Here is a 23023-nt window from a genome sequence, read left to right as displayed (position 1 = left end):
CAACCTAGAGAGCAGTTTTCAAAGTTGGGCTGAACTCACTTCAGAGAAAACACCTTAGGAAACAGCAAGGAGCGCCTGATTCAACAAGGCTCCAATTGGACCGGAACTTCTCTAAGTTCCCACGTGATTCTCATGCAAGTGGGTGTCCGGGAGCAACACCGGAGACCACCCCTGTTCCTTCCGTAGTGTTTTTCTCAGCTAGGATTCTGAGAAGATGTCGAGGGCAGATTTTAAAGCTCCTGGAGTCCTCACCTTCCGGGACAGCCTGCCAGCCAGGAGAGCTAGAAAGGGAGCCCTAGTGTGAAGCACATGGAATCAGCGGGGGATGGGGACCCCTAAGCGTCCGTACGTGGCCTCATGGGGGACAACGACTGTTTGGCAGTGACTGACACCGAGGTGGAGAAGAAGCTGAAGAAAATCCGAGCACGGACCCAAAGGCACCTGGACATGTATGCGAGAGACGGCCTCCGCACACTGTGCATCGCCAAAAAGGTAAGGACGCGTGCCTCCAGGAGCGCTCAGGGCACCACGAAGTAGCTCAGTAGCCAGGTTTTCGGAGTCCTTGAGTGCTGGTTGTTTGAATATTTTCAAGATTAGCTGTGGTGACTGACTACAGTTTTGCTGGAGTAGAAATCTGAACAGCAAGGTCCCCTATCAGTGTGGCTTTGTCATTTCCCGCTTTTCATTGTGCATGTAATAAGTAAGCCATAACTCAGAAAGTCATGTTTTACGTTTGCCTTCAACCTAGCCTTTTAAATTTCATCCTATTTGCTCAGGCTTCAATTTGGGAATTGGGGGAGGGGGCTTCTATATATATGAAACTTAGATTCCTGGTTTCTCATGAAAACGGGGAGGAACTGAGCCTGCCTCCTCCAGGCAGCCATCAGCTACGTAGGTCAGCTGACTCCCTGGAAGAGGGATACACTCTGCTCTGCTCTGCTCTGCAGTGGTTCACTGTCCCTCCCCCCTCGTTCCATGACCCCCAGTGCCACTGTAGCCATGTAGATTACCTACCTCATGCTCTGCACAGCTTTGCCGCTGCAGCCTGCATGGGAGAGTCTAGCAAGAAGGGCATCTAATGAGGCACCTGAAGCCCCACAGAGGTGCTACGGTAGGCACGTATTTCTAGATGACTAGAAGTGGCTTCGCTACCATCAGTGCCCAGGGCTCTTGATCTCTCTCATGGTGCTCAGTGACGTTTACAGATCCATAACAACCACTCTACAGCCAGACCCCCTCGGGACAGTCCCCGCCTCACCACTAACCTCGAGCAAGTTTCTTCTTTCTCAGTGTTATTTGTGAGGTGGCACGAATGTGAGGCAGACGTGGGCCTAGCAGTTAAGGTGCTAGTGGGGATGCTCGCATCCCATATCACAACGCCCGGGTTTGAGTCCCAGCTCTATGCTCAATTCCAGCTTCCTACCGACTGGAGGTGATGGCTCTAGCAACAGAGGGGACCTGTACTGAATTCCTGGCTCCCAGCTTCAGCCTGGCCCAGCCTACTCCTGGCTGTTGGAGGGTTTTGAGGAGTGAATCAGAGGAAAGGAGCAAGCCCCATCTCTGCCTCTCAATTAAAAATAATGCTGATTTCTTTCCTCTCCCCCCCCCCCAAAAAAAGGTGATAATGCTCCATACCTCACACAGTTGTCATGGAAATTAACTGAGATAACCATACAAAGTGCTTGGGCCCAGTGCTTACTGTGCCCAGTAATTGCCCAGCAATTATACCCTCACCACCTTCAATTTTCCATTGAAGTTACTTGTGGATATCTGGCCTCCCCTAATGGCCTGGGCACTTCTCAGAGGCAAAAAGCCTCTCTGTGTCCCCTCCTGGATTCCCTACAGGGCTACTCAGATGGACTCTAGAACTAGGTGATGCTTGGACAAGAGAGTCATTCAACAGAAGGATCTGAAAGTGCTAGGAGAGCCCAGGGAGGACGAGATGGCCTTCCTTGGTTTCTGCTGGCTCATGGGCACCTCCATGTTTCTGACAGCCGGCCTGGGGGAGTATTCTACAGACAACACAAGATCTGCCTGCTGCTGCCTTTGCTGGCCTCATTTCCAACCCTTGCCATCCTTCTACCAAGTGATGTATCCACGAAGACCAGCTGCATTGCTGTGGCACAGACTCTGCACCTGCCCTTCCCCATGCCTGCCCCTTGCTCATCTGCAGAGCTTAGCTTGCATGTCATCCTCTCACTGACTTGCACATCAAAACCCAGCAGCCCCCTCCCCCATTACCTCCTTACTACTCTGTGACACTCCATGACATCACCTTCTCATTGTGCTCAAAGCACTCCTAGAAATTATTTACTTGAATCATGTTTTCCCTTCCAAGCATCCAGGAACGTTGTCTACCTTACCATCTCCAGTAACCTGAGTCGAGTGGTGACTCAACAGACATCGGATGATTTTGAAACATAAAGATAAATCCTTCACTGATTCATGCATTAAAAAAAAAAAAACTGAGTGTTGCAGTGCAGTGGGTTAAGCCACCACCTGTGATACCAGCATGCTATACGAGCACTGGCTCAACTCCAGGCTGCTCCACTTCTAATCGAGCTCTCTGCTTATGTTCCTGGGAAAGGAGTGGTCCCCTGCCACCCCTGTATGAGACCCAGCTGAGGCTCCTGGCCTGGTGCTGGTCTTGATCCAGCCCCAGTCGGTATAGCAATTTAGGGAGAAAACCAATGGATAGAAGATTTCTCTCTTTCACATAAATAAAAATCTATTTTTAAAAGCCCCATCCAATGATGTGGTGAAGTTCAAACACTCGGAGATGAAGGAAGAGGAGGGCTTCTACCTTCTGCTCCATCCCAGGTTATTAACGAGCCTCTTCCTGCCCTGTAGGTCATAAGCGAAGAGGACTTCCAGAGATGGGCCAGTTTCCGGCATGAGGCTGAGGCAGCCCTTGACAACCGAGAGGAGCTTCTGATGGAGACAGCACAGCATCTGGAGAATCAACTCACCTTACTCGGTACTAAAAATAAGACATTCCACCAAAAAGGCAGTGCTGCAAGTTGCAAGGGAATCCTTGGCCCCGATTCTGACAGTGCTAACAAGTATGTCTCAATTAGCAGCCTTCGCTGGGTGTCCTTCCAGGCACTTGGCAGAAATGGCTGCGCCTATACTCAACCCGAGCTTCCTAAGGATGCCCCAAGAGCATTCCTGTACTCCTTGCTCAAAGAAGCCTGTGAATTTGGCTCCTTCTCCAATAGCATACTTCTCTGGTCATCCAAATGTTTGTGGAGCACCTGCTCTGTGCCAATAGCATGCTAGGAACAAGGGCCACGAACTCTACTTTCCTAGAACTCCAGCTCTTGTGAGGATGTGGAGGATGAAGCAAGTATTTTCGACAGAGTGTGATGAAGGCTGGGCTGGAAGCTGTGCCCGGTGGGATGGAAGCACAAAGGCAGTACCCATCTATCCCTGGAGGCAGGAGGGCCTAGAGTCTGGTAATGAAAAGACAGGAGGAGCCAGTCCTACCATGCGGCAGGGTATTCCAGGCCAAAGGAAGGGCCCAGAGCCAAGAATCTGGACTGGCTGCAGTCACAGAGTTCTGCTGTGGCTGGATCAGAGTGTGGGGAGACAGGACGGAAGATGACAAAGATCAGAAAGAACCAGATTGTGAAGGGTCATGTCAATCACAGGCTAGACTCGGAGGGAAAAGGGTAGAGGCAGAGACCAATTTCTGCTTTCCAATAGTGAATCTGGCTGCTGCCGGAGAGAAGGTAGACAGGTGGGTTGGGTGGAAGATAAGAGGCAGAAAGACTTGGTAAGGGGCAGGGTGTATTTCTATTGCAGGAAAAAAAGCATTGCTGAGGGGTAGGAGGAGGGAGATTTATCAGAGCTCACATTTTGGGAGACAGATCTAGGTGAGGCATTGCCCCGACAGCATGGACTGGCCATGTGGCACAACCCCCACCTTCATCTGGGGGAGGTAATACTAACCTGGGGATGAAGCCAAGTTCCAGCCCTGTCAGGAGCTTGCATCCATCCCTGACATGCATCAAACCCCTTAAGCCACCCAGCCAGGCTGTTGTCAGGGGCAATGCCTTTCCACATACAGGGTAGCAATGGGATTTGCCAGGATGGCTGGCATCGGGGGAATGCGACTTTGTTCCCACCTCCTTCAGCCTTTGCTCCCTGTGCCTTGGCTATAGAGGTCTTTGCTTGGTGCCTCACAAGATCCGCTTAAAGCTGGACCTACTGAATCATTTTAGCTACCATATACGCATACACATAAGGCCCCTAGCAGACATCCCCTTAGTGTGCCTGGTCCCCCACCCCCCGCAGGTGAGAAAGTGTTCATCAGCTGTATGGCTACAAGAGAACACTTGTCAGAACCAGTCGGCTTCCTGTGGCTGGGAAAGGCGTTCACAACCTTCCTGTTTCATTTTCTCTTTATTCACACAAATAAATGTGTTTTCCTCCTCTCTCTCTCCCTTGTCTCACTGTCATATAAATCAGCTTCAGGACCTCAGCTGCCACGCTCACCCTGGGAGAGTGAGGCTCGAGCCATCACTGTCTATGCTGTTGTTTACCAGCATCTTTGGAACTGCAATGGAAAAGAGGCACATTTGGGAAGAGAGGGGCTCTTTTTTCTCCCCTCAAAGTGGCTGGGCAAGGACAGGAGAGGTCTGGGAAGAGATTTCATCATACCACTAAAAAACTGCATTGCCTTCATGCTAAATCTCAAAATATAAAATGATCTCTTCAATATGCAGTCAATGTAACTGCTGTGCCAACCTATTATCACTCTGGATTATTAAAAGACACAGAATGGCTCACTCCTGCCCAGAGTGAGATGGAGAGCCATTAGTCTGTCTGTGGTCTGAGATGAATCCTAATTTAAATGCAGATTTATTTTGCTTAATCACTTTGCAACTACTCAGTATTTGAGTATATATTCTTCAGGGTTGATGCAAAGCTGTAGATCATTTTAAAATTATAAACCTGCATGCTCCATTCCAAGAATATTACCCCAAGACGTGAGTCTCTGTTAGTTGTGCTGGAATCCCTGGTGGGGCAGAGATTTCAGTCTGTCCACTTAGGCACTCCTGTTACTGCTGGGCGGGCTCTGGCCACCTCCAGCTCTCCTCTGCACCCTTGCTCTGCTGCCGACATAGCTCTCAGCCCTGAACCTCATCCTGCTTCCCCCAGTCCGTTCTCTAGAATGGTCTTAGGACCCAAAACTAATCCTGACACGCTGCAATGTGCCCTTTAATAACTTTCCTTGCTCCTAAAGGAACTGCACCCCCTTGAGGCCCTGAGAAGGCTCCACCTGCTGCGGCCCCCACCCTACCTCCCTTTCTGAGTTGGCTTTCAGCCTGAGCTCCGGGCATCCACGCGTGTTGATCCTTCTACCTGGGGTTCTCCTCTTCCCTCACTTCCTGACTTTATCTTCTTGATCTGTGCTTAACTGGCTCCTCGACAAGGCCTCCCCTGCTCTTTCAGGGCAAGCTTGGTCTTTGCGTTATAGTGATGTGACCCCCTCACCACCTCTTGTCATGTACCTCACTTAGAAAGCCTAACCTGAGACTTCTGGGCTCCGAGTGGGTGGAGACCAGTGGTATCTGGGGTGACTAGCGTAGCCTGGCACAGGGGAGCTAGTTAAGCAGCCCTGCCTGGCTTCCTTGGTCTGTGAGGAAATGAAGCTGCTAGTCTCTTATTGCAGTGTTGACTCTGCTGGTTTTGATCACTCCAGGAGCCACTGGAATTGAAGACCGGCTGCAGGAAGGCGTCCCAGATACCATCGCTGCTCTGCGGGAGGCTGGGATCCAGCTCTGGGTCTTGACGGGAGATAAGCAGGAGACGGCGGTCAACATCGCCTACGCCTGCAGGCTGCTGGATCAGACTGACACTGTGTACTCCATTCACACAGAGAATCAGGTGAGGCCTGTGCACCAGACATCAGGGGCAGAGCAGCCTCTTGGCCCCCAGGAGACAGGCAGATGGCTAGGATTTGATACAGAAGAGGACCACCCCTGCCATCCCCCTCCCCAGTATCACTGGAGGACCCCGGGAGTCTTCTCCACCTTGTCCCTACTCATGGTAGAACAGTCTGTTTTGTTATTTTTATTCAGATTTATTTGAGAGGCAGAGTTACAAGGAAACAGAGAGGCCTTCCATTCTGTGATTCATTCCCCAAAGGGCTGCAACAGCTGGATCTGGGCCAGTCTGATGCCAGGAGCTTTTTCCAGCCCTCGTATGCATGTACAAGAGCCCAAGCACTTGGGCCATCTTCTACTGCTTTCCCAGGCCATCAGCAGGAAGCTGGATTGGAAGTGGTGCAGCTGGGACTCGAACTGGTATCCATATGATATGGTGGTGCCGCAGGCAGAGGCTGAGCCTACTAGGCTGTACCATGGGCCCAAGTCTCTCTTCCTATTAGAAAGTTTTGCCTCTCCCTTGGCCCAGTCTTCCCATTTTACAGATGTGGAAACTGAGGACCACAGGGATTCAATTACATGTCCAGGTTCTGATAAAACTAAGTTTAGAAACCCCGTTTTCCTGCCAAGCTAGCACTACAAGGGGACTTCAAAAAGGTCATGGACGATGGAATTAAGTGTATTTTGGTGCAAAAAAAAAATTTGAAATCTGCATCTTCAAAAAGTTATGCATGGATTTGGAAAATGTTTTGTACCAAAATAAATTTATGTTCTAATTCCATTTTTCCTCGAGCATTTTTGAGGTATTCTGGCTATTTACATTCAGCTACACTGCTATCTCACAGAGCCTCATTTTTCAGTTTCTTCTGATTTCAGATTTTTTCATTTGAAAAGGTCCTTATTAAATTGAGTTTAAAATTTCAGTGCCAATATATCTGTCAAATTGTTCTCCCGCAGAGCAGAGACTTGAAGGGAATGTTCCATGGGGGCAGTAGTTAGGAATGGGAGAAGGTAGTCCACTCCTAAAGCTGCAGTTTTTTTGTTTGTTTGTTTGTATTTATTTGACAGAGTTATAGACAGTGAGAGAGACAGAGAGGAAGGTCTTCCTTCCCTTGGTTTACCCCCCAAGTGGCCGCCAAGGCTGGTACACTGCGCTGACCTGAAGCCAGGAGCCAGGTGCTTCCTCCTGGTCTCCCATGCGGGTGCAGGGCCCAAGCACTTGCACCATCCTCCACTGCCTTCCCGGGCCACAGCAGAGCGCTGGACTGGAAGAGGAGCAGCTGGGACTAGAACCCAGCTCCCACATGGGATGCCGGCGCCACAGGTGGAGGATTAACCAAGTGAGCCACGGCGCCGGCCCAAAAGCTGCAGTTTTCAACCAGTGTAGGTTGTGAGTGGCATGGAGCTGAGGTTTGCAGAAAGGGCTGTGTGAAGTCAGAAGCAGTATGTTGAAAGCTATCATACAGTTTTGTATTTAGCAGGGAAAAAAAATCTGTTTTCACAAGGCGAATTTCAGAAAGCAAAGGTCCAGGGCCAAGTGTTTAGCATTGCAGGTGAGACTGTAAGTGTGACGCCTGAGTTTAGTCCCAGCTGCCCACCAGCACACACCCTGGGAGGCAGCAGGTGATGGCTTAAGTAGTTGGGTCCCTGCCACCCAAATAAGAGACCCAGTTGAGTTTCAGGTTCATGGCTTTGTCCTGCCCCAGTCCCAGCTACTGTAGGCATGTGGGCAACTGAATAAATGATTCAGAGAATGAGTCCAATTTTCTTTCTCTCTTGCCTTTTCTAACTATTGTTTTAAATGAAGGTAAAGTTCTACTATCATCGTAGCTGATGAACGTGGGAGATGGGCTTGGAAATGTACACTACAATCAGAGAGAGCAAGGATTAGATTCAATGGGGGACGTTAGTGAGGAAAGCACTGGATGGCGGGGAGACGAGTGGCAGGAACTTCAGAGCCAAGGAATCCCCTGGAGAAGAGGGAGGAAGACAGGGAACATGAAAGAGACAGGGGAGGACATGAGGATCTCACTTTGCTCCTTCAGTTGCCCTGAGGCTGCTCTAGACCCAGAATGCAAGTCCGCGGAGGGTTCTACTTGGGTTTCATTCTGTGGAGCAACCATATACAAATATTGAAAAAGAAAATGTAATATTAACTATGAGAAATGCCTGAGGCCCTTTAGAGAAATTGAAAAACTCATTTACTTTCCTGTCAGGTGCACAGGTGATGCTATAATTACATTAACCACCAATGATTTTTCAAGATGGAAATAATCTAAAGGAAAATTTGGGGTTTAATAGTATGCTTAAGAAAGACAGTAATTTGCAGCTTGCATGAATCTCGGGTTTCCTGATCGTGATGGTGCCTGCCTGTCCAGCTTCCCGTGGAAGTGTAGTTTGCAATGACCCTTTCCCGGCAGGTAGTTCTGGACGCCAGACATGTGCACGCCTGGGAGGCAGCCAGCCTGGCGGGGGTGGGATGGCGCAGGCTTCCAGAGGTTCTCTTACATGCAGTGCATTCTGGTGGGAAGCTGAAGATGTTTGCCGATCAATAGCCAAAGTTTCTAAGGAACCGTTGGCCACAGTCTGTCCTTAATGCAGTCACTGCCAGTGCTTTTCAGTTCCTCCAAAATGAGGCCTGACCCGTCATCCCTGTCTACACTCCTAGCCCTACTAACCCCATGGATGAGGCTTTCTTGTCTCCTTGTCTGGAAATAGGTGATAAATTCATAAATGCATGATATGCATTATAAATCTTAGGTTTATTTAAACCCAGTTTAATAAGGACATACTCAGTGTGCATTTCCTCCTGGGGTTTTGATTTTTCCAATTCATTATAAATCGATTTCGGGCTATTGTTTCTTTGTAGTGTATCTTACAGCAATAGTCAGCTTATGGGACCTAGCCTGACATTTTCATCCCTAAGAGCTAACCCAGCACTGAAGTGTTGATCTGAGAAGGAGGTTTAAAAAGGACTCAAATATTAGATAGGAACTAAGTACAGCTACTATTGTTATTGTCATAATTAACAAGAATATGTCAAAAGCTTAACACAGTCCAAATGCCATTCTGTTTGAACTTCATGTTCCTCATTTGTAAAATAGGGATTAAAAATATTTACTTCACAAGCCCTGGGAGGGTTAAGCAATACCATTGAAGACACCCAGTTACTCGGCACAGCACCTGTATTATTTATAGCTGCATAACAGATTACTTCAAAGCTCAGCGGCTGAAACAGATGTTTGTTGTGCCGTGTTTTAGAAGATTAGGGTCCAAGGGCATCTGAGCTGGGTGCCTCTAGTTCAAAGTCCCTCTTGAAGCAGCAGTCAAGCAATCAGAGCCCGGCCTCATCTGAAAGCTCCATCGTGTAGGTGCTTTGGGAGTGGGAAGGAGTCCGGCTTCCAAGTCCACCCACACGATTGCTGGCAAACCTCTGTTCCTCACACTGTGGGCCTCTCTCCATGGCAGCTACACAGCATGACAGCTGGGTCCCCCCAGGGTGAGCCGTCAAGAGATAGAAAGAGAAGCAGATCGGAAGCCATGGTCTTGTTATAACCTAGTGTGGGAAGTGCCATCCCATCCCTTTTGTGGAATTCTCTTGACTGGAACGAAGTCCCTTGGTCTAGCCCACACTCCATGGAAAGAAATTACAGAAGGGCATGAATACCAGGAGGCAGAAAGCATTATGTACCATCTGGGAGGCTGCTCACTACTGGAGCTGATGTATATAAAATATTTCCTTAGTGGTAACTATTGTGATCATTACCCCTAGCAGTTGGAAAGAAGAGAATTCAGATCTGATTTTAAAGCTTACATTTCCATTGACTTGTTGCAATCATGTGTTCAAGGAATGGCTATAATTGGTGCCAACTTCAACTTCCAGCAAGGACGACCTTGAACTCCTTCCCAGTTAAATGCCTCTGGTATTGCCTCTCACTCCTAGAACCACTTCCTGGAGCCCCTTTGGACTATTAGACTTCCAACATTCCATTTAGCAGCCCCTAAAGGAAGACTCAGAAATGATAAACTGTGGCTTAAGTCATTCCAGGATAATTTATTTCAGACATTCCCAAACAGAAATATCTAGACAAATGCTCCCCAAACCTGTCACTTCAAACCTTGCCAAGATTTGCATATGACCTGCATTGCCTTTGACTTAATGAGTTCATTTAAATTGACTTACTTTGATTGTTACTTAGGTTTAGAAGAAATTTTCTGCATTTTAATGAATGAAAAATCAACATCCTTGTGATGGATAAAGGAACACTGTGAAATGAAGACCATCTGAATAAAACAATGCTGTTGAAATGGGCAAACAGGGTTGTCCACCAGAGTTTTCTCTGTATTTATTTTAAAATGAGGTTCACAATGGTGAAAAAGGTAGTAAGAATATAACTAGAACAAAAAATCTGACTTTGCCTTTGATAGTCCAAAACAATGAAAGAGAATTGATAAGAGGAAATAACGTCCCTACTGTGATAGAAGGTAAACCTCTAAAAAAAAAAAAAAAGTTTTTCAATCAAGAAGAGACTGTCACATCCAGGATAAATTTGAACCAAGGTAATCAATAATTAAAACTGTGGTTCTAAGTGTCCTCCATGCATAGCCCAATGGGAAGAACCATGGTGAAAGTTTATTTTTAATTTAAGCTTGGATGACTTGGGTGAATTACTGAGGATCTTATTGTTTGTTTCCTCATCTCTCAGATCATTAATACACACCCTACCTACCACCCACAAATGTTCTGAGAGAAGAGAGAATCAAAGTAACCTATGAGAAATAGAAATCACTACACCAACATGATATGTCATTTGTCATCATCTTAGTATTATTTATTACACCATCCTTGGACCAGCTCCCATCTTGCTGACCTATTTTGGCCATTAATTTAGTTCCAAATTAATATGCCCTTGATGCTGTTTCAAATGCTGCAGAGAAATGTATTGAAGAATAAATAATTCCTAAGCAATCTAGAATGGTAGTTTTATAACTATCCCACTACATGATAAAGTGAAAACTGTAATGTATTTACCAGTTTGCTTACCCATTCCATATTATTATGATTCTTTCCAGGAAACCTGTGAATCCATCCTCAACTGTGCATTGGAAGAGGTGAAGCAATTTCATGAACCACAGAAGCCACACCACAAGTTCTTTGGATTCCTCCTACCTTCCAAGATACCATCAGTCATTCCAGGAGCTGCAGTTCCAGAAGTGGGATTGGTCATTGATGGAAAGACACTGAATGCCATTTTCCAGGGCAAGCTGGAGAAGAAGTTTCTGGAGTTGACCCAGTACTGCCGGTCTGTCCTGTGCTGCCGCTCCACCCCTCTCCAGAAGAGTATGATAGTCAAGCTGGTGCGAGACAAGTTGAGCGTCATGACCCTCTCCATAGGTACTCACCACGCTGGGCAGTGGTTGGCTGCATGGCAGGGATGATTTGACAAGAGGCCTGGCCTGGAGGTGGGAGTTGGGAGGTCAAGTACCAGAGTCAAGTTGCTTAGGCTGAGGGTCACTGTTTCAGAAAATTCAAATGGGGTGGCAACTCAGAAGTGAACACACTAACTACTGTCAGAGTAGATCAAAGATGGTGGGCCTGGTAAGATTGCTATAGCAAAATCAAAACTTGAGTGGAGGGCAAAACCAACAGGGGAATTGAGTTTAGAACATCCAGGTAACTTGGGAAATGCTACCACCAATAGTGCACACTCAGACCATCTCCATTGTGAGTACATTTCATCTTCAGTTCTGTCCTTGTGTACACAACCTCAAGTTTCTGGATTTGATGGCTACTAGGGAGATTTTACAAACTGGGAGTGTCTCATGTTTAATTGTGTATGGTCTTTCCCAAATCCAAGGCCAGCACAGAGCATATCCTCCATAAATTCTGCCTAGTTAATTGATATAGAATTCCTCAGAGAGAAATAAACCGTAATTATGTTGAGACAGAAATAAGAACTGTACTCACATAACACCTTCCCAGAACTGATTTAAAAGAATCTTCATGGTTGGTCTCTGTCACTCTTCCAGCCACATCTCTACTCCTGGCTACTTTTCTCTCCACTTTCCACCCCAATTAAACTGCTTAGCATTCTCCACGAATCTAGTCCCCTGCCATTTCCAAGCCTTTTCATACTTAATTCCCTTATGAAACACTCCTTCCAATCCCTCCTCCCTATGCTTTCTTCTGGGGGCTTTCACAGCACCCAGTACCTATAACTCCCAAGTTCTGTCATACTTTTATGATGGCCTATTCATTATACTATGAGTTCCTTGTATAGACAGAGTCATTCTTGTTCACCATTTGATCCCTTATGAAGCACATAGTCTATTAGCAGTCCCTTCCTTGCCGCTGTCTGTGGTTTCAAGTTACCCCTGGTGAATCAAGGTCTGAAGATAATGGAAAATTCTAGAAATGAACAATTCTTAAGTTTTAGATAACCTTGTTACAATATATTACCATAATTGCTCTATTTTATTAGTATTGTTAATCTCTTACTGTGGCTTTCTTATATGTAGAAAAGAATAGTATGTATAGGGGTCAGTTTTATTTGTAGTTTCAGGCATCCATTGGGAGTCTTGTAACATAACCCAGTGAATCAAGGAGAGGTTGTTTTATCTCATTGACTTACGGGCACTCCTACAGAGGGTGCCAGTCTCTTTTCCTCCCTCATGGGCATGGAAGGAGATCTCTTTGGGCATTTAAAATGAGATCCACTAGATACTGTGGGAGACTTCCTGACTTTCAGGTAAAAGCAGTACAGAATAGGGAAAGAGGGGAGATGAAGAATGCTGGGAGCAGATCTTCAAGTGCATCTCACTTGTACACCCGGAGCCATCCCATTCAGAAATGTAGACACACAGGAAGCAGTAGCCCAGTACTGATTCCCTGAGGTCAAAGATTGGCTCAACTCCCATGGCAACTGAAACAAAACCAGCGGGGCAAGAAATAGCATGGTTCCACACCTCTACTTCTCTTGGTTTACTAAAAGAAGAGGTTAAAGGTTGGATTTGTTCTGTGAAGGGCGAGATGAAAATTTTGCATTGCTATGCCATCAAGGAAAAAAATAGCATAATAAAATCTAGTTATAATGGCAAGATTTTAAAGAGCAATGCATGTGTTGCCAAATAAGGGGAGAAGATTTACTCTCTCACCCCTCTAATTTCATATTCTCTTACATGAATAATATAAATGTAATGCAGCTTATTCTGGGAAGCCACTAGAGCCAGGACGACGATGAAAGCAATGTGGTCTGTGATGGGGGTTGCAAAGCAGGACCCACAGGCTGAATCCAGCCCACTGCTTTTTGTGCAGATGCAAGAATGGTCTGTTTTTACAAATAAATTTTATAAACCACCCCAGCCTATCAGCAAGAAGAGTTTTTGATTTTGCTTCTTGACTCACAAGGGCTGACCATGTACAGAGTTCAGTTTGCTGAACTCTAGTTTCAAAATAAGCTCTGGGGAGGCTGAGGCTCCTAAAGAAGGCCTCACTGTCCACAGTGATGTTCAGAGCTGTAAATTGCTACTTCGACATAGTCAAAATTAAATGGAACTGCACCAGCCACATTTTAATAGCTGCAACTGGCTGCTGGTTTCTGTATTAGACAGTACAGATACAAAACAGTTCCATCAAGACAGAAAAATGGTCTTGATATGGAAGAAAGCTGTATCTGAATATAAAATTCCATGGCCTTACCTCTGGTTTCCTGAAACAACTTAGTTCAATTGAATGGGAACTCAGTGTGACTAAATGTACTCAGTGGGGGGGGGGGGGTCTCATTTTCCTATAATCAGAAACAAAATGGAACATCGTACCTGTCCTTGGACACCACTGACACCGATTTGGCTAGCACAATATTCTAGGTGTCATGACATGCTCAGTATGGTGAGCCAGACTGAGTTAGGGAAGCATATTGGCTTAGAATTGGAAAGATTTGAGTTCCAATTCTCCCACGTCTCTTCACAAGCTGGATTATCCTTGAAAAATCCCTGAATTGCTCAAATTATCCACTTGGTCATTAGCAACTCCACTGTAACATTTACAAAGGACTTTTTTTAAGCTTAAGCACTGTCCAAGTGTCTCTTGTTCACCATTGTATCCCAAACGCCGAGCATTATACCCATAATAAATATTGGGTATGTGATTTTTAAAAAGTAGGGCTATGTGTGCCATGAGAGAAGCTCTCTCTCAGACCAAGTAACAATGATTGCCAAAGTTATTCGTGATTTGTTAAAAGGATTCAACGGTGTGCAAATGGGAATACTTGAGTGCTATTTCATTGTCACTGAGTAGCTGGACCAGGAATAGAAACATCTCATGACCTCTCTTCTTTCAGGTGATGGAGCAAATGATGTAAGCATGATTCAAGCTGCTGATGTTGGAATTGGAATATCCGGGCAGGAAGGCATGCAGGTATCATTGCTTTGCACTGTTCTTGTTTGTTGTTCACTCTGCTTTAATCCTTAGTGGAGATTTAAGAAATTCTACACAGAGCTGGAAGAACTTTTCCCTGAGAACCTCACAGAATTGTCTCTGGAAATGCTGGTATGTGAGCTCCATCAACACATCCCCATTGCCCCATCCTTTGAAGATCAAAGGAGATCACAAGATGCCTCACTTCTTTATGGAAGCCAGAAATAACTATATTCTCAAGTCAAATAGTACCCAACCATTCAGGAAGGTACAAGGCTTCCTGGGAGTCTGTGCTTCCTCCCTATGACCCACACCCACACCCCAAGGTGCAATGCTCTTGGTAAGCAGTGATAGAAATAAAGACACGTGAAAATATTTTTCAACAGCCTTTTCAGTTGTAATGACTAGATTGACTCACAAATTGCTTGGCATGCTTTCATGGTACGCACAATTTAGTGAAGATTCAGCTTGGAAGAAGCATACTAACTTGATCTGTTCAATTCTCCCATTAAAACAAACCTCACTTTATAGTTTTTTATTTACTAACAGTTGCATTCCCAGCAACTGCATAAACACTTGGCAATGTCTAAATGTGTTGATGTGAGTAGAACAGCATTGCCCATGAAGCCAAAAACAGAATTCTGTGTTACCCTTTGAGTATCTACCCCACACCAGCATTGAGTTGGACATTTCATCATTTAATGTTGGCGGGATTATTACTTGATTGTTTTCCCGATAGGAAAACAGGGAGTTGAAATACCCTGACTGTGATTCTTAACTGGATACCTCTAAACCTCTACTCTTTTTTTTTTTTTTTTTAACTTTTATTTAATGAATATACGTTTCCAAAGTACGAATAATGGATTACTATGGCTTCCCCCCCATACCGTCCCTCCCACCCACAACCCTCCCCTTTCCCACTCCCTCTCCCCTTCCATTCACATCAAGATTCATTTTCGATTATCTTAATATACAGAAGATCAGCTTAGTATACATTAAGTAAGGCTTTCAACAGTTTGCTCCCACACAGAAACATAAAGTGAAAAATAATAGATGATTTTTTTTAATGATGATGAAATCAGATCAGACCTATTGTCATGTTTAATCCCAGTGAGAGTCAAGTTGGGAGTTGATAGTTTCTTTTCTTTTTTTTTTTTTTTTTTTTTTTTTTACAGAGGATCAGTTTAGTATGCATTAAGTAAAGATTTCAACAGTTTGCACCCCCATAGAAACACAAAGTGAAATATATTATTTGAGTACTCATTATAGCATTAAATCTCAATGCACAGCACATTAAGGACAGAGATCCTACATGAGGAGTAAGTGCACAGTGACTCCTGTTGTTGACTTTACCAATTGACACTCCTGTCTATGGCATCAGTAATCTCCCTATGCTCCAGTCATGAGTTTCCAAAGCTATGGAAGCCCCTTGAGTTCTCCGACTTAAACCTCTACTCTTAAAAAGAGCATTATAACCGTATCTTGTTCAGAGTACAAGAGCTACCGAACCAATGACCTGCCACAAGAGGCAGTGAAATATTGGGAGGTTTGAGAAATAGCTAATGGAAGCCCCCTTCTATGTGGTGAACTATCCCATTCCTAGCATGGAGCTTGATACCTACCAAGCCACAGTAAGCATTTATTGGGTAAAAATGGATGGAGATAAAGAGCCAGACTGGACCTCTGCTCCCTTCTCATCTGCCTGATTTGAATTCTAGTGAGGTTTGCATTTCCCAGCAACTAGGTTAAGGTGTCAGAATCCAAAGCATCACCCAAGAATGACCAGGTAACAACAATGGGGCTTACAGATGCTGCCAGCCATGCACCTGGCCTAAGAAGTCTACTCCAAGGCACTCTGGGTCACGGGCGCCTGTGCACAGAAGTTGCCGTCTCTCCTCCCCCTCCCAGGCCGTCATGTCCAGCGACTTCGCCATCTCCCGCTTCAGGTACCTCAAGAAGCTGCTGCTTGTGCACGGCCACTGGTGCTACTCCCGCCTGGCTAGAATGGTGGTGTACTACTTCTATAAAAACGTGGTGAGTAGCCCTGCAGGGCCGGGGGAGTCCCCGACTCAGAGCCAGGCCTCCCTTCATGGGTGGATGAAGCACCTCAGCACAAGGACGCAGTCAGGCTGACCTGGGTTTTAGGATTCTGAAGTTATCCTTTGCTCATTCCGTGACCTTGGGCAAAACTCTTCACTTCTTGGGGGCTTCAGTTTCTTCTTTCATCACACGGGGGTAATACTTGGTATTTTTGTCAAATTGTTCAAAGAAGGGGTAATATTGTATGAAAAGCCCCTCGCACATAGCCAGCAGCATGAATGGCTAAGAACATGAACTCTGGAGTCAGATACATTGGTTGAAATCTAAGGCTTCCATGTCCAGAAATGTCCCTAAACCTCTATTTCACCATCTGTGAAATGAAAGTAGTAATGGTACTGTTTTCACATATAAAGCATCTTCAAAAAGTTGGTCAAACTGCAAATTGTGGGAAAAAGCATAGTCAAAAATATTTGCATCAAAGGAAACATTTTCATTCCATTTTTCCACAAACTGAAGTTTAATATTTGCTTTGAGGATTGATTGAGAGCTTGTAGAGAAAGCGACTGTCTTATAATATTCCCTCTATAAAGTGAATCTTGCTTCAAATTTTTGTTTATTAAAGAAAAAGCTCCCATCTGCTGGTTCAATCCCCAGATGCCCACAGTGGTCAAGAAGATGGGGGCTGAAGCCATAAGCTTAGTCCAAGTATCCCATTTGGGTGGCAGGAACCCAATTACTGGAGCCATCATGGCTGCCTCCCAGGGTCTATATCAGCAAGCAGCTGGTCAGGTGCCGGGGCTCGGCATTGAACCTAGGCATTCCAGAGTGGAAGGGGGCAGCTTAAAGGAAATCTAACCACTGCACCAAACACCCACTGAGCCGTTATTGTTTGTGTTGTTGCTATTTCCCTTAGACGTTATCAGTAGTGTCATTTTCTAAGGAAGAAGATATGAGTATTTAGTGTCTTAAGTTCCTCTCCAGACAGCCACTCCCACCCAAGAGTTGTAGCCCGTGCCTTGGACGAGTGGAGGTGAAGGTGCCTCCCAGAACACAGGGCTTCAAACCGAGCCCTGCATGGCACTGTGGCACCACCGGCTTTCCTTGTTCAAAGTTGCTGGGGGAACCACATTATCAAACCTGTTGGCAAAGATGCTCAGGTGAGGAGATCCTCAAGGCTGTCGTCTTGCCCGACTCTTCTCTGAGCCTCATTTTGCTCATCAGTAACAGCAGTGAGAGAGCATCCTCCCTGCCTGTGGAAATAGTAAAAGTGTCCAAGATCCAGAAAGCACACATCACTACTCAAACGGTGGTATAAAGATAATGCTGGGTCTAAGGAATATGGTGGTTGCTGTCTTCTTGATAAGGGCTGAAAGGAAGCTTGTGCCAAGTGAGTTCTTCAAACTGTCGGAAGTCGCAGCATTGCTGCCCTGAGGGAGGGAATGAAGGGCCAAGCTTTTCTACCTAGTTCAAGGGCCTCGGAATAATCTTCAGGAGTCTCCAACTAGAATCTTATTACTCTTAGCATAAAGCAGAAGAGAAACACATTAGCCAAGGCATGCCTACAAAATTGCAGAGTTTTGTTTCTTTATTGACTTATTTTGGTCTCTCGCTCCATTCTCCCAGTTATCCGTTCAATCTGAGAGTCACCCTCGCACAAAAAATTCAATGTCTCTGTAAATAAACAGTATGACAAACAACAGTGTAAATCCATTCAACTGGATGGTAAGATTGTCTCAGCAAGTCTATGCAAACAAGTCACTCCATTTGACTTGAAACTCACTCCGAGTGTCAAAGACTGTTTCCTTAGAAGACAAAAAGCCCCTGGTTTTGGGTTGGGTTGGTTTTTTTTTTTTTTTTTTTTTTTTGGCATCTAAAGGAGTCATTTTTTTGAATGAACACAGCCTCTTCTCAGCATTAAATTTGTGAAATAGAAAAGGAAACGTTTCCAGCTAGCCTCGCTTTCAGAGCTTTAACGATCTTTCTCACCCAGTGGCGTGCTCGCAGTTGCGATACTCCAGCTGCATGATCTGCTCGTTGCAATTAGAGGGTAGAGAACTATGACTTCTACATCCGCAACCAATTTCCGAGAGGATTAAAACACTGCCTGCTCTGAAATCAACAATGAATTAGTTGCTGTGCTGGAACTTCTTGGGAGGAGGTAGGCATCCAGCCTCAGAGATGCTGTTCCAGGGTTCAGTGCATTCCCTTCAAGATGCCAAGATCCTAGCGGAAGCACTCTGTGATAGCAAACTCCAGAGTAAGACTTCAGTTACTGAAGCAATACTGAAGGCTGTGTGGCAGGAACAGTGCTGCGTATTGAGTATAGGGCAGGAATGGAACCAGTCATGGTCGCTCTCCTCCTGAGGCTGACAGTCCACTGGCTCAGCAAGTGTTTTCTGCAAAAGGTTAGATAATAGAGGTTGTCAGCTTTATATGCCATACGTGCGGGAGAGGTTCACTGTGTAAAGATGGGATGGAGGAAGGCAGAAGGTTAAAGAGAAAGCACTTAGAAAAATAAGATCTTGCTTGGACCACTTTCTAGCTCGGAACCTAAGTAGCTCAGCTGCAGAGTGGCGCTTACATTAATATTGTCGATATGTAGTACACTGCATGGGTTCATTACCCTTGTCCAAAATGCCTGTAAATACCCCTTATGTGAAATTCTTGGGACCAGAAACATTTGAGATTTGAGATGTTTGTGGATTTGGAAATATCTGCAGACTATACTGATTGATGCTCAAAAAGCTTTGGATTTTAGAACAAATCAGATTTCTGGTTTAGGAATGCTCAACCTGTATTAACGTAATAAATGTAATAACCTCGCAAGTTTATTTGGACAAGTTATAGAGCATACTGCACAAATAATGTATTATTCACTGATAAACTATAACATGTAGTAAAAAATAAAGCCCTTCTTCACAATAACACCCACCCAGCAGCTAGGAAATGAAATCTACTGAATTATTTCTTCAAGACCTCTCAGGTCTCTGTGCATTACCGCCTTAGTCCTGACACAAGGACCACGTGCTTTCATGACCTGTGTCACATCAACAAACCACAACATGGCCAGTGGTAACAGTGACCCAGCCCACCTGCAGGTGGGGAGATTTGAAGTAGCAAAGAGCTTTAGGAAAACTGAAGTAATATTTAGGCAAAAGATCTACTTACCCTTCGGAGTTAGCCATTTGCGAAGTATCCTGTGACAGGCAGTCGCCAAAGTGGTTAACCTTGGTGGGGAGGGGCAGTGTTAAGCTGCCACTTTCAACACTGGTATCCCATACCAGAGTGCTGGTTCCTGTCCTGGCAGCTCTGCTTCTGATCCAATTTCCTGCTAATGCAACAGGCAAATCAGTCGAAGAGACCTCAGTGCTTGGATCCTTTGCCACCCATGTGGGAGACCCAGATAGAGTTCTAGGCTCTTGGTTCAGGCCTGTCCCAGCCCTGGGTGTTTCAATGATCTGCAGAGTGAACCAGCAGATGAAGATGTGTGTGTGGGAGTTTGTGTGTGTATCTGCCTTTTGCTCCCATACACTGCCTTTCCAATAATTAAAAAATAAATAAATAAAAGCTAACTGCTGGGGCTGCCCACATCCCACACTGAAGAGACTGGTTTCAGTTCCAGTGCCTCTGCTTCCTGCTAACGTGCACCCTGGCCAGCAGAAGTGATGGTTCAAATACTTGGGTCTCTGCTGTCCACACAGCAGAATCAGATCAGGTTCCAAGCTCCTGGCTTCAGCCTGGCCTCGCCCTGGCTGCTGTGGGCATTTGTAGAGTAAAACAGCAGATAGAACATCTCTGGATTTGTCTGTTTCAAATAAAAAAAAATGACAGAATATTTCAACGGCACCAAGTACTGTCAGGCGAGCCTTCTAGTGAGGTCATCTTCCCCCCAGGTCCCCTCTCATGGCTCAGTTTCTCTCCCAGCCTCTCTTCTATGCCAGTCCTTTCTGTTGCTTTCGTGTGTCCCCAGCCACGCTCCAAGCACTGCTGTCCACCACCCCCCCCAGTGCTGACAAAATGAAGTTCAGAGACGTTGAGCTGTGTACCCAAGGTCACAGAGCTAGTACAGGACAGAAGTGGGAACTCTGTCTGCTCACTTAACCGCCCCCTTCAGCTAGGGAAGAACATGACTGATAGTAGACGTCCTAACAGCAGCCACTGCTCTAAGGATCAGAGTCCTCTTGGTCCTTCTCCACAGCCCTGCCTGTGAGGACGGAGGAGAGCCCAGTCCCCAGGGTGGAGGGGACTCGCGGGAGCACTCGACCGCCCGCGGGAGCCTCGCTCAGCAGGCCTCTGCTCTGTCCGCAGTGCTACGTCACGCTGCTCTTCTGGTACCAGTTCTTCTGTGGGTTCTCTGGCTCCACCATGATCGACTACTGGCAGATGATCTTCTTCAACCTCTTCTTTACCTCCCTGCCGCCCCTCATCTTCGGAATCCTCGATAAAGACGTCTCTGCAGAGACGCTGCTGGCACTGCCCGAGCTCTACAAGAGCGGCCAGAACTCCGAGGTAAGAGGCTTTCGAGGGCAGAGGGCGGCGGCCACAGCTGCTCCCCGACCCCCACCCCGGGTCCTGCCATTTCCTCTCCCGTGACTGAGTACTCCTTCTCCAGTTTCCTGGCCCATTTGTTGCTGAGGGTGTTGAAGCAGACCCATGAGTATTTTTAATCATGTGTTCGTTATATCGTATGTTAATATGTCACTACGCTGGTGGAAGGGGGCAAGGGTGTATATATAAGGATCCCATCCCCCTCTGCAGGCCCCAGTCTTGAGGTGCATCGACAGAGTACCCAGGCCCAGGGTGAGAAGGCCCTGGTAGTAACCACCAGCAGGCTCATCAGGGGTAATCAGCCACTATATACTGGTTTCTACTGCATATCAGGAAAGGCAAAACCTGGAACAAGATTATGTGGGGGCTCCAACTGATTTGAATCTAATGACCTTTTAAGAATGCCTCAGAAGTCATCCAGCAACTTGCAAGAAGGCCCAGAGAGGCCACACCATAGCCCCATGTGTGGTTTTTTTTTTTCAAGATTTGAGAGGCAGAGTTACAGACAGACAGATGGAGAGGCATGAAAGAGGTCTTCTATCCACTGGTTCACTTCCCAAATGGCTTCAGCAGCCAGAGTTGAGCCAATCTAAAGCCAAGAGCCAGGATCTTCTGGGTCTCCTATGCAGGTGCAGATGCAGGGGCCCAAGGCCTTGGGCCATCTTCTACTGCTTTCCCAGGCCCTAAGCAGAGAGCTGGATCAGAAGAGGAGCAGCCAGGACTTGAACTGGCACCTATATGGGGATACCAGTGCTACAAGCAGAGCTTGACCACCTACACCACAGCACCGGCCCCAGCCCTACATGGTTTGAAGAAGTCAGATAGCATGCACTACAGGTGGTCAGACTGACACAGGCACCAGCAAGGAGGCTGGATGGAGGAGACGAGGGATGCCCAGGGGCCAGCACTGTGGCATAGCAGGTAAAGCTGCTGCCTGCAGTGTCGGCATCGCAAATGAGCGCTGGTTTGAGTCCCGGCTGCTCCACTTCTGATCCAGCTCTCTGCTCTGGCCTGGGAAAGCAGTAGAGGATGACCCAAGGCCTTCGGCCCCTGCACGCATGTGGGAGACAGGGAAGGAGCTCCTGGCTTCAGAGGGGCACAGCTCCAGCCATTTTGGCCATTAGAGGAGTGAACCAACAGATGGAGGATCTCTCTCTCCCTGTATAACTCTACCTTTCAAATAAATAAATAAATAAATCTTTAAAAAGAAAGAATGGGATGCTGAGCACCTTGAAAGGGAGCTCTGTGAAAAGGGACTCCCAAATGCCGGGGAGTATCTTTGCATCTGGGAAAGGAGGACAAAGCAGGTGTGGTGTTTGAGAGCTCATGACTGTGGACAGGCAACAGAGACCCAAGCCCAGTCCCAGTACAAAGGCTGAAGAGGTGAGGAAGGCAGCAGTGTGACAGAGAGATGTGCTGGTGCCACATGTGGATGTTGGCTTCTTCTCATTTTACCCTTCCAGTAGGCACTCTTGCTATGTAGCCTGTTGCTGGAACACCTACCATTAACAAAAGTCAATGTGGCAGAAACAGTCACTGAGCATCCCATATGGGCATAGGTGGGCTCAAAACCCAGCCCTGCCTCCTGCCCCCTCCATGGGAGGCCTGCATTGAGTTCCCAGTCCCTGCTGCACTGAATCGATGGTTGGGAATTCTTCATCTTGGGCTGACTAACAAAACATATAATAAAATTTGTGGAAAACAAAACAAAATGTTTCCCTTTTCCCCGGGAAGGCAAACAGTGAACCACAAAATAAGGTTTGTCTCTGAAGCCACTCAGCTGTTTGTCAGAAGTCCATCATCCTGGCTGTGCTTGGGATCTCCCTTGCAGAGTCACTTAGAAACCTTAGAATCTCTACACCTGCCAAGCTTGTAGTAGCAATAGATGTGAAGCATAATTACTATGGTACTAAAACACAGTTACATTTAGTCTTCTTGCGCCCCAAGAATATAGGTGGCTTTGATTTTACCCCAATTTTATGTAAGAGAAAACCAGTATTTAGAGTTCAGTAACTTTTTTTAAAAAGATTTATGTATTTATATGAAAGGCAGATCAGTCTTCCATGTACTGGCTGACTCTGCAGATGCCTATAACAGCCAGGACTGAGCCCGGCTGAAGACCTAAGCC

The 23023-nt window shown here is 46.2% G+C and overlaps 1 protein-coding gene and 1 long non-coding RNA gene across 19 annotated transcripts in view; one reads left to right on the top strand and one right to left on the bottom strand.

The window, feature by feature from the left end:
• The window catches only part of ATP10B (ATPase phospholipid transporting 10B (putative)), a 356253-nt gene that overhangs the window by 317056 nt on the left and 16174 nt on the right, over positions 1-23023 (top strand). For all 11 annotated transcript variants that reach the window (XM_089335037.1, XM_089335035.1, XM_089335038.1 and 8 more), the window contains 7 exons: positions 383-492; positions 2851-2977; positions 5708-5892; positions 10965-11286; positions 14231-14307; positions 16216-16341; positions 20656-20856. In XM_089335037.1, coding sequence (XP_089191163.1) covers positions 383-492; positions 2851-2977; positions 5708-5892; positions 10965-11286; positions 14231-14307; positions 16216-16341; positions 20656-20856 — 1148 coding nt within the window. The remainder of the gene's footprint in view (positions 1-382; positions 493-2850; positions 2978-5707; positions 5893-10964; positions 11287-14230; positions 14308-16215; positions 16342-20655; positions 20857-23023) is intronic.
• The window catches only part of LOC138850056 (uncharacterized), a 160932-nt gene continuing 154754 nt past the window's right edge, over positions 16846-23023 (bottom strand). For 5 of the 8 annotated variants that reach the window (XR_016235460.1, XR_016235459.1, XR_016235456.1 and 2 more), the window contains 2 exons: positions 19516-19675; positions 16846-18743 (listed from right to left, as the gene is read on the bottom strand). This is a non-coding gene — a long non-coding RNA (uncharacterized LOC138850056). Of the gene's footprint in view, positions 18744-19515; positions 19679-23023 lie in introns of all 8 variants that reach the window. The other 3 variants (XR_016235455.1, XR_016235454.1, XR_016235457.1) reach the window with 1 other exon arrangement.

Source organism: Oryctolagus cuniculus, chromosome 6, assembly GCF_051225735.1.
Source record: "Oryctolagus cuniculus isolate XC-2025 breed Fujian yellow rabbit chromosome 6, ASM5122573v1, whole genome shotgun sequence".
Classification (NCBI taxonomy): domain Eukaryota; kingdom Metazoa; phylum Chordata; class Mammalia; order Lagomorpha; family Leporidae; genus Oryctolagus; species Oryctolagus cuniculus.
The sequence above is the reverse complement of the archived record's forward strand: the minus strand, read 5'-3'. Positions and strand labels throughout refer to the sequence as shown.